We start from the raw sequence: 11,589 nt of genomic DNA on the forward strand, positions 1-11,589 counted from the left end.
GAAGTTTACATACACTAAGCTGACTGTGCCATTAAACAGCTTGGAAAATTCCAGAAAAATATGTCATGGCTTTAGAAGCTTCTGATCATCATTTGAGTCAATTGAAGGTGTACCTGTGGATGTATTTCAAGGCCTACCTTCAAACTCAGTGCCTCTTTGCTTGACATCATGGGAAAATCAAAATATATCAGCCAAGACCTCAGGAAAAAAAGACCTCCACAAGTCTGGTTCATCTTTGGGAGCAATTTACAAACTCCTGAAGGTACCATGTTCATCTGTACAAACAATAGTACGCAAGTATAAACACCATGGGACCATGCAGCCGTCATACTGCTTAGGAAGAAGACGCGTTCTGTCTCCGAGAGATGAACGCACTTTGGTGTGAAAAGTGCAAATCAATCCCAGAACAACAGCAAAGGACCTTGTGAAGATGCTGGAGAAAACAGGTACAAAAGTATCTAAATCCACAGTAAAATGAGTCCTATATCGACATAACCTGAAAGGCCGCTCAGCAAGGAAGAAGCCACTGCTCCAAAATCACCATAAAAAAGCCAGACTATGGTTTGCAACTGCACATGGGGACAAAGATCATACTTTTTGGAGAAATGTCCTCTGGCCTGATGAAACAAAAATAGAACTGTTTGGCCATATTGACCATTGTTATGTTGGGAGGGAAAAGGGGGAGGCTTGCAAGCCGAAGACTACCATCCCAACCGTGAAGCACGGGGGTGGCAGCATCATGTTGTGGGGGTGCTTTGCTGCAGGAGGGACTGGTGCACTTCACAAAATAGATAGCATCATGAGGTAGGGAAATTATGTGGATATATTGAAGCAACATCTCAAGACATCAGTCAGGCAGGAAGTTATAGCTTGGTCGCAAATGGGTCTTCCAAATGGACAATGACCCCAAGCATACTTCCAAAGTTGTGGAAAAATGGCTTAAGGACAACAAAGTCAAGGTATTGGAGTGGCCATCACAAAGCCCTGACCTCAATCCCATAGAAACATTTGTGGGAAGAACTGAAAAAGCGTGTGCGAGCAAGGAGGCCTACAAGCCTGACTCAGTTACACAAGCTCTGGCAGGAGGAATGGGCCAAAATTCACTCAACTTATTGTGGGAAGCTTGTGGAAGGCTACCCGAAACACTTGACCCAAGTTAAACAATTTAAAGGCAATGCTACCAAATACTAATTGAGTGCATGTAAACTTCTGACCCACTGGGAATGTGATGAAATAAATAAATCATTTCCTCTATTATTCTGACATTTCACATTCTTAAAATAAAGTGGTGATCCTAACTGACCTAAGACAGGGAATTTTTACAAGGATTAAATGTATTTGGCTAAAGTGTATGTAAACTTCCGACTTCAACTGTACATACATACACAATATCCCTTTTCAAGTGATTCCCTATCCTGGTCCTAAATGCATTTTTGCATGTACCAGCTCAACCTAAACCAATCTGTATGGGGGGAAAAAAAGGAAAAACCGAATTAAAACCAATTCATTGTCTTATATGCACTGTGGAACCTCATGATATGAATGCCAATTTAAACAAGACTAAACTGGTGTTATGGTCCTGTAGTTTTGAAAGTATAATTGAGGGTCTTTGAGATAAGATTCACCTTAAAATACCCAGCAGTGGAAAGGTTTACCAAATATCACAACCATTCTCAGTGTGTGGGTGCCCTACTCTTACTCCACTGAATAACCATGACCAAATGGGTTCTGGGTTCCTTTCATTCAAGTCTGTGCTCCTTCATGTGGACCTCATTGCTCTGTATGTAGGAGCTGGCTGGGCAGTAGACAAAGGCATGTGCCTTGGCCTCTGCTCCACTGAGGCAGCACAGCTCTCTCTCTCTCTCACTGCTGGTTCATCTTAGCTGCTTCTGCCTTGATGAGTGAGATCAGCTGCTGGTTGATCAGGAATACAAAACGAAGACCGGCAATCTGGAGAGATAAATTACTTGCGAGGTTCATGTATTATAAGAGGTGGCTGTTGTTGTTTATGAAATATACCCTTTGCCACTTTTAACAGATTTCTCAATCATATTCCCTGCCATTTAAGTTGTCCAGAACCATCCACACACCTCCACCACAGAGTTATTGTTGAGTTTCCACTTGTCGCCAGACAAGACTGGTCTGCCGTCTATGTAGATGGGCCTGCGGCCTTCGTTGGCTATGAAAAAGTCTCCGTTGTTCTTTAGTTTAATGATCCCTGTACATTATGGACATAGAATTATAAACCAGTTATAAACACACAATGACAAAATAGGTAAAGTCCTGATAATATTACCCCATGATAGACATTTAGCAGAAAACAGTCACATTTTAACAGGGTATAATTTCACTAAGGTGACGTGAGGACAACACAAGCACTGCCCTGTAGAGTCCAGATAATACCGGTTGTTCAGCTTCAGACCCAGATAATGCAGTTAGGGGGTGTGTCTGAAATGGCATCTTATTCTTTACATAGTGCACCATTTTTGACCAGGGCCTATAGCGCCACCCCATAGGGTGCCATTTCAGACAACCAGTGTTAAATGAGGACCTATGTCATGGTGCTGCATGTGATGTAGTGAGTCACCTTGTTTCCTGGAGATCTTCCAGGCAGGTCCTTCCAGAGACAGATCTACATCGATCTGCTTGTCCTTGGTGGCTCTGCCCAGGGTGATCTAGAGGAACAGTCAGATCAGCTTCATAAAATACAGGACATTTAGCAGACCAAATCAAATTAGTCATGTGTGCATATATTTTCATATTTTGTAAGCATACATTTCCGTATAATTAACCTGCTCCACAGTCATCTTACTATGGTGCTAATATAATTTGGTCTTGGACGGTCTAATGTAAATTCAGTTAACTGTCAAATCTGAAATTAGCTGCTCACCTCTCGTGACCTCATAAGGTAGCGAACCATCCAGCCTCTCAGCGCTGCCAGTGTCTGGTTGTCAAAGTCTGGAGAGTTCATCCCTGAGAACAAAACAACATAAAGGGCTAGATTCTATCAGATCCGCACTAGCCGACACCTGCATAGCGGTTGTTTTGTCAAATCCACAAGCGGCTCCTTGCGTTGGCAGTGTCCGAAAAGCTATTGGACGCAACGAAACCACCCGATTTTATAATCTGACAAATCCCATGCAGCCATGTTAGAAGTTAATGCAGCCGCATTAACAAGTTCTATTGTCTACACCTCAATTAGACTGATACTAAGACAGTGAAATGAACCAATCACATTTTGACTTGCAATGGGTGGGGCCGTTTAGCTATCTCTGAAAATAATGACTGAAACATTGTTACGTGTAAACTTTTTAACCCAACTGGCCACAATGTTCTTTAAGCGCTCAACATTAGCTACACACAGATGAATGCCTATTTTATTTTTTCCATCTCCACTGAACAGAATTAGCTGTTTTGGGGTGCAACAAGAAAACAGAGGGGTACTTTAGTTTCAGGGCACCATACACACAGCGCCTGTGGTACGGCCAGTTCCCCCACTGAGCTTTAGCGTGTTAGACGCTGTCTGTCTGTCTGGAGGAGTGGCTTCGGGACAAGTCTCTGAATGTGCTTGAGTGGCCCATCCAGAGCCCAGAATGAACCCGATCTAACATCTCTATGGATACCTGAAAATAGCTGGGCAGCGACTCCCCATCCAACCTGACAGCACTTGAGAGGATCTGCAGATAATGGGAGAAACTCCCCAAATACAGCTGTGCCAAGCTTGTAGCATCATAACCAACAATTTAATCCATTTTACAATAAGGCTGTAACGTAACAAAATGTGGAAAAAGTTAAGGGGTTTGAATACTTTCCGAATGCACTGTATTGCTCACCTGTGATGCTGTCCACCAGGACCTGCCAGTGTGGTAGCTCCTGTTCCAGCTGACTTATCTCCTTCTTCTGATGGCGGTCAGAGATCATCAGCTCTGAGAGTGATGAGAGAATGAGGAAGGGCAGGAGAGATGATGCAAATAATTTCTACTCCAATAAACCATTAACATGCATTCAGTTGCTCTGAATTTGGTCAATGAAGCACCTTCTTAGACTCCTTTTTATGTGTTAGTAATGTGTAATTTATATACAAGGTTCTATGGTTGAGTAACCCACTATGCTCCTCATCCCTGCTCTCCCTGGGTAACGAGACAGAGACACTGATTAAAATGACCGACATGAGAGGAGCTCTGAATTTAACCTCAGGGAAACTTTAATTAATTGTAGTCAGAATGTTTCTCTTACTTTAGCTTAGCATCATCCACCAGCTGCTTAGCATCAGAGAAGTTGAGAACTTGGTTTCCTTTAGGGAGAGGTTGAACTGCAAAAGAGAATCAAACCATACAATAAGGCTCAACTCACTTAGTTTTAGTTTAACAGTCAAACATTTGTGTATAGTTAACTTTTGTTTAAATAAATATAGTAACTACACTCCATGGATGTCAAGTGATGGGCTAACAGTGTCCCAAATGGCACCACTACTTTTGACTAACTACAAGGGAATAGGGTGCCATTTGGGATGTAAACTGTGTAATGAACAGATAAGCCCAGTTGAGTTTCTCTCACCACTCTGGTCCTCCAGCAGATAGTACTGTTTGAGTAGCTGCCAGTGCATCAACAAGCTCTTGGGAGTGCGGGAGGGATAGAACACACTGGGGTGCTGCCTCAGCATCTCCTGGAACACCTCCAGCTTGGGCTGACTGCTCTGCTCATCAGAAGAAGAAAAAAAAACAAGTATTTAAATAAATGCACACTCACTTCTTTAAACGGACACAAATACAGTGCTATCAATCACACACACGTAAACATATGCAGCAAAATACATATTTCACCACAATGATTTTTCCAGCCTCATTAAACTTAGTTAATGACCGAACCATATACACACACAAGTGCATATAAATGACTATATGCACGTGTATATGAAGTCCACACCATATGTATTTGGACAATGAAGCTGAAATGTTACATGTGGCTCTATACACCAGCATTTTGTATAGAAAGTCATTTTTTATTAAAGTGTATTTTCATACAGATCAGCTTTAATACAGATCAGCTTTAATATTGCATATTCGGGAAAGTATTCAGACCCCTTGACCTTTTCCACATTTTGTTATGTTACAGCCTTATTCTAAAATGGATTAAATAAAACATTTTCCTCAGCAACATACACACAATACCCCATAATGACAAAGCAAAATGACTTTATTATTTTCCCCTAACCCTTCCATCCCTCCCCTAAGTGGAGTAAACTAATGGACAGCAACACTTAGGCTTCTACTTCCAGCTTATACATACTATATACATTTTACGGACTCTTGTTTGTTTTTAATCCCATCCTTCAGCTCCATTCAACCCCTCCAATCTACCTCTCAACTGTGCTGTTTCACAAAAGTTCTGAACCTCTATTCTCATAGATTCTACATATTGCAAATTAAAGAAACATTTTTGCTAAGAGTATAATTATTACGGATGCAGGATATATTGGTGAGCATATTGGAATTGGCCGATATTTGCTAAAAATGTCACGTGGCTGGGTCTTTCAGTATGACAATGATTCCAAACACACCTCCCGGGCAACGGAAGGAGTGGCTTCGTAAGAAGCATTTCAAGGTCCTGGAGTGGCCTCGCCAGTTTCCAGATCTCAACCCCATAGAAAATCTTTGGAGGGAGTTCAAAGTCCGTGTTGCCCAGCAACAGCCCCAAAACATCACTGCTCTAGAAGAGATCTGCATGGAGGAATGGGCCAAAATACCAGCAACAGTGTGTGAAAACCTTGTGAAGACTTACAGAAAACGTTTGACAAAGTATTGAGATAAACTTTTGTTATTGACCAAATACTTATTTTCCACCATAATTTGCAAATAAATTCATAAAAAATCCTACAATGTGATTTTCTGGATTTTTTTTCTAATTCTGTCTGTCATAGTTGAAGTGAACCTATGATGAAAATTCCATGCCTCTCTCATCTTTTTAAGTGGGAGAACTTGCACAATTGGTGGCTGACTAAATACTTTTTTGCCCCACTGTAAATAAGTTCAAGTCGAGCAGTCATTTGAAAGAGTAAGAACATTTCAGCAAGACAACTCAAAAGCAAAATCCATTAACGCAAAGATAATGGAATTCTTTGCCCTTGACAATTAACCGTTCTTTGTCGTGGGTGATGTTGGCTTTCGCCGACTGGTCAAGCACCTTGAGCCCCGGTACACACTATCAAGTAGGTGCTATTTTTCAGATGTTGCCCTACCGGAGTTACACAGTATTGTTGAAACACATCCATGAGCTACTAGCAATGGGCATCACTGCTATGAGCTTCATGACTGACATTCGGACCAGCGATATCAGCCCCATGAGCATGCTGAGCCTGACAGCACAGTCAGACTCAGAAAGAAATCCACACCCCTGCGGAGATGGTGTTTGGTTGGCCCCTGGATAGCCCTCATGTTCCCCCGGGGCCGGAGTATGCCCGGAGACTCCAGGACCGCCTGGAGACAGCCCACACTTTCGCCAGAGAGCAGCTGGTGAATGCAGGTGTGAGGCAGAAAAGGAACTACACGTGCACACCCGGGGAAGGCACTTTGTGGCTGGGGAGCTGGTCTGGGTCTACAGCCCCCTAAGAAAAAAAGGCAGATGCCCCAAGTTGGACAGTCACAGGGTGGGACCCTGCAGCATCCTGAAGAGGGTACGGGAGTTTGTTTACCGGGTGCAGATTCCATCCCGGGGGGAGAAAAGTGGCATTGCACCTGGACAGGTTAGCCCCATACAGAGGGGCCTCTTCTCCCCAAACCCCAGGGACCCCCACAATTCCCCTCTCTGGCAATGACATTCTCCAGGCACCCACCCCCAGGTGTCGCAGACAAGGCTCCAGACAGCCCCCCCCTTCCCCCCCCCTGTCTCCCTCCCTGTGTCACTGCGTGGTTCCCCAGAGCCACAGACTGCATTCCCCATTCCCGCTTCCTTGTCCCCCATATCCCTTCCTTCATCCCCTGGGTCCCAGAGAGGCAGCCCCCTGCCACGGATGGAGCCCCCTGTTTCACATCTGGACACTGCGACCATCACGGCCACGCAGGCAAAGGAGACCTCCGGGTCACTTCAGAGACTTTGTTTGTTCCCTCGGGGACGAGGGACTTTGGTGGGGGCTGTGTAGCGACCCGCACAGACAGCTGTGTGTTATGTGTTAGGCTATTAGTGGGTTGTGTTGTACTTACCAGTGTTCACGGGGTCCGACATGGCAATCAACCTGCTATTTGCCAATCACGGGAATGCCTGGAATGTTCTGATGCCGGGCATCCTGGCAATTGGCGGAGTGGCGTGGAGGGAGGTTGGGCAGGGGATGGAGCATTGGAATTTAAGACCAGGTTTAGCCATTGTTCTCTCTCTTATGTCTCGGCTTCACAAGAGAAGGTCACGGTTGGCTTGTGGGGTATCTTTCATTTATTTGGTGTGGGCTACGGCCTAACAGTAGCCTGTGTAAAGTTGGGTTAATAAACCGTCAATTCGTAAAATCAAGCCTCAGTCTGGACAATTGTTCCTTTATGATCTATTCAGGTCATTACAATACATCCTTGCTCATCGCCCTGTTGATGGGCTACATTCACCGACAGGAGTTCTTGCACCGTCTCGACTGTGAAAGACTTCTCCGCTTGTAATGTACATGACTATGACCATTGCAATAAATAATACACCTTTTTAGTCCACCTTTTTAACATGTAGCATTTCACTATCCCTCGGTTCATGGTGGCTCTACTACCATTGCTTCTTCCTCACCCCTCGTTCCTTCCAATTCTCTCACCACCTCCAGACAGGAGATGCTGGACACTTACCCTTACCACTTCATTCTCCTTCACCCTAACAGGGCACCCCAAGAATTCAGGTGCATATTCACCTCCACAGTTGCAGCATTTCCCTTCATCTGGCATAAGATATTCTTCCGTTCTGCACACACTTGACACATGACCAAATATTTTACATTTATGACACTGAAGGGGCTTGCGCACAAAAGCTCTTACAGGGTATCTCATGAATCCTAACTTGATATGAGAAGGGAGAGACTAAATCTAAGAACAGTAGCATGGATGAAGTTAAGTTATTTTCTTCTTCCACCATACAGGTCAATCAACGTGCACCAACCACTCCATTAATGTATTCAGTTATATCATCTGCCTTTACATCTAAATAAGCCCACATCTTGTGACTCTCACCGACTCCACACTTTCCTCCAACACATTCCATATTTTCCTGGAGACATTAAAACCTCTACGGGATCGGTGTCCCTGCCCCACGGGACGGTTGAGCTAATGTGCGCTAATGTGATTACAATGAGGTTGTAAGTAACAAGAAAATGTCCCAGGACATAGACATATCTGATATGAAAGCTTAAATTCTTGTTAATCTAACGGCACTGTCCAATTTACAGTAGCTATTACAGTGCAGTGAAAGAATACCATGCTACTGTTCGAGGAGAGTGCACAGTTATGAACTTGAAAATGGATTAATAAACCCATTAGAAACATTTGGGCAAACTTGATACAACATTTTGAACAGAAACACAATGGTTCGTTGGATCAGTCTAAAACTTTGCACAAGCACTGCTGCCTTCTAGAGGCCCAAATCTAAATTGCGCCTAAACTGGAACAATACATTGTGGCCTTTTTCTTGCATTTCAAAATATTATCTTATCTTTTAACAGATTTAATGGATTATATTCTCCTACATTCATTTCACATTTCCACAAACTTCAAAGTGTTTCATTTCAAATGGTATCAAGAATATGCATATCCTTGCTTCAGTTCTCCAGACAGTTAGATTTGGGAATGTAATTGTAGGTGAAAGTAGCATTGATCCAAAACCCTGTCTCTGACCAAAAACGATTCTAGTGGTTTCCTATTTTCCAACATAGCTTTACTTCGTTTCCCTTTTTCTTCGCCACTGTAACCAACTCATTCACACTTTCTATACTATTAGCTTCACTTGACTCATTAGCAGTTTCAGCCATCTTCCATTTCCCACATCCGTTCCTTCCAACCTATCTTATATTCGACATTAGTTAGCTAGCAACATTTTCGCTAACAATAACAGAATGAAACACAGTTCCGATATGCACAGGAAATGTCATTTGCAGTCTTCCTCACAACAGTCTCGTAACGTCCATCACTGCCACCAACAAGGGCTGGAGTCTTCTTCGAAGAGGTTTAATGGCGTCAAATAAATGTTGCATTACTGCCACCTACTAGACTGGAGTACAACTCGCTTATACTTTGCTTGAAAAAATACATCTAACACAACACCCCCAAAAATAATTACAAATAAAAAATAACACCACCCTACTCCAGTATTTAATCTATTTATTCCTACCTCAGGCCAACACCCTGTAACTCTTCTAATGTCAAGTCTCGCACACCCAAATACCTGTCTGCAGCTGCCACCACAACCTACATTTTCTGCCACTTACATTCCATCTATGATGTACAGTTGATAACCATTGCTATAAATGCTAAAAATCCAATCTTACTGAAACATATTTCACTTGTTGGCCTATCCTTCTGTATTGGTACAGATCTACTACTCACACCACCTCTAAGGATCCCTCCCCCTTGACCCATCTTCCTCTACTTTCTTCACAACCTCAGAACACGACAACTTCTGCACAACTCTAACCCTGGACACCTCGACCTGTTTCTCTCGCACGGGACAATCCTGATCCCCAGCCACAAGGGCACCACTACAATTATCACATACCACTACTTTCCCCAATGCAACACATTCCTTTGTCTCTTGCCCTTCTGCACACATCTCACACCTAGGAACCTCCCTCCTACACACTGCTGCCACATGTCCATAAGCTTGACACCTGTAACGTAATGTATTCGGCACAAAAGCTTGTATAACTTACAGTTGAAGTTGGAAGTTTACATTCACCTTAGCCAAATACATTTAAACTCAGTTTTTCACAATTCCTTACATTTAATCCTAGTAAAAAATCCATGTCTTAGGTCAGTTAGGATCACCACTTTATTTTAAGAATGTGAAATGTCAGAATAATAGTAGAGAGGATGATTTATTTAATCTTTAATTTCTTTCATCATATTCCCAGTGGGTCTGAAGTTTGCGACCAAGCTTTAACTTCCTGACTGATGTCTTGAGATGTTGCTTCAATATATCCACATAACTTTCCTCCCTTACGATGCTATCTATTTTGTGGAGTGCACCAGTCCCTCCTGCAGAAAAGCACCACCACAACATGATGCTGCCATCCCAGTGCTTCCCGGTTGGGATGGTGTTCTTCGGCTTGCAAGCCTCCCCCTTTTTCCTCTAAACATAACAATGGTCATTATGACCAAACATATCTATTTTTGTTTCATCAGACCAGAGGACATTTCTTCAAAAAGTACGATCTTTGTCCCCATGTGCAGTTGCAAACCGTAGTCTGTCTTTTTTGATGGCGGTTTTGTAGCAGTGGCTTCTTCCTTGCTGAGCAGCCTTCCAGGTTATGTCGATATAGGACTTGTTTTACTGTGGATATAGATACTTTTGTACCTGTTTCCTCCAGCATCTTCACAAGGTTCTTTGCTGTTGTTCTGGGATTGATTTGCACTTTTCGCACCAAAGTACGTTCATCTCTAGGAGACAGAATGAGTCTCCTTCCTGAGCGGTATGACGGCTGCGTTGTCCCACTTGCATAATATTGTTTGTACAGATTAATGTTGTACCTTCAGGTGTTTGGACATTGCTCCCAAGGATGAACCAGACTTGTGGAGGTCTACAATTCTTTTTCTGAGGTCTTGGCTTATTTCTTTAGATTTTCCCATGATGTCAAGCAAAGAGGCACTGAATTTGAAGGTAGGCCTTGAAATACATCCACAGGTACACCTCCAATTGACTCAAATTATGTCAATTAGCCTATCAGAAGCTTCTAAAGCCATGACATCATTTTCTGGAATTTTCCAAGATGTTCAAAGGCACAGTCAACTTAGTATATGTAAACTTCTGACCCACTGGAATTGTGATACAGTGAAATAATCTGTCTGTAAACAATTGTTGGAAAAATTACTTGTGTCATGAACAAAGTAGATGTCCTAACCAACTTGCCAAAACTTTTTTTTAACAAGAAATATGTGGAGTGGTTGAAAAATGAGTTTTAATGACTCCAACCTTTAGCATTTGTAAACTTCTGACTTCAAATGTATATATCCTACCATAACTTTGTCAGGCAAAGACTCTTCTGTTTCACCACTCACACCACTCTGTCTGCGTCGCACCAAACGACAAGCATCACAAACAACGGGAATCTTTGCCTTCAGTTGGACAACTTTTACATTTACTGCTACCCCAGTAATCACTCATTTCAATGGCACTCTTTTCTTTAGAGCAAAACAATTCACTTTTCTTGCCCCCATTCGTTTAACGCGGAGCGCCTTTTCCCTCTGACCAGCAGAATCACCCCGCTATCATCCAGAAGGCGAGGTCAGTACAGGTGCATCAAAGCTGGGACCGAGAGACTGAAAAACAGCTTCTATCTCAAGGCCATCAGACTGTTAAACAGCCACCACTAACATTGAGTGGCTGCTGCCAACACACTGACACTGACTCAACTCCAGC

General features: G+C 43.0%; 1 protein-coding gene across 1 annotated transcript; it reads right to left on the reverse strand.

The window, feature by feature from the left end:
- Positions 1 to 1,842: 1,842 nt before the first annotated feature.
- LOC135541546 (microspherule protein 1-like) lies at positions 1,843 to 7,221 on the reverse strand. The gene is made up of 10 exons (XM_064967850.1): positions 7,200 to 7,221; positions 6,325 to 6,476; positions 4,558 to 4,696; positions 4,237 to 4,312; positions 4,108 to 4,130; positions 3,834 to 3,926; positions 2,891 to 2,973; positions 2,588 to 2,675; positions 2,091 to 2,218; positions 1,843 to 1,950 (listed from the first exon to the last, which is right to left on the reverse strand). Exons 1-10 carry the CDS (start codon positions 7,219 to 7,221, stop codon positions 1,864 to 1,866), a joined length of 891 nt encoding a protein of 296 aa, XP_064823922.1. The 3' UTR covers positions 1,843 to 1,863.
- Positions 7,222 to 11,589: the final 4,368 nt, after the last annotated feature.

This window comes from Oncorhynchus masou, chromosome 6 (assembly GCF_036934945.1).
Source record: "Oncorhynchus masou masou isolate Uvic2021 chromosome 6, UVic_Omas_1.1, whole genome shotgun sequence".
Lineage (NCBI taxonomy): Eukaryota > Metazoa > Chordata > Actinopteri > Salmoniformes > Salmonidae > Oncorhynchus > Oncorhynchus masou.

Excerpts from the sequence above, each read along its gene's own strand:
- LOC135541546 (XM_064967850.1), bottom strand. The coding sequence starts at position 7,221 with ATGTCGGACCCCGTGAACACTG. Across the intron at positions 2,676-2,890 it reads ACCTTATGAGGTCACGAGAG|ATCACCCTGGGCAGAGCCAC; the intron begins GTGAGCAGCTAA and ends CTGTTCCTCTAG. Across the intron at positions 2,219-2,587 it reads GAAGATCTCCAGGAAACAAG|GGATCATTAAACTAAAGAAC; the intron begins GTGACTCACTAC and ends CATAATGTACAG.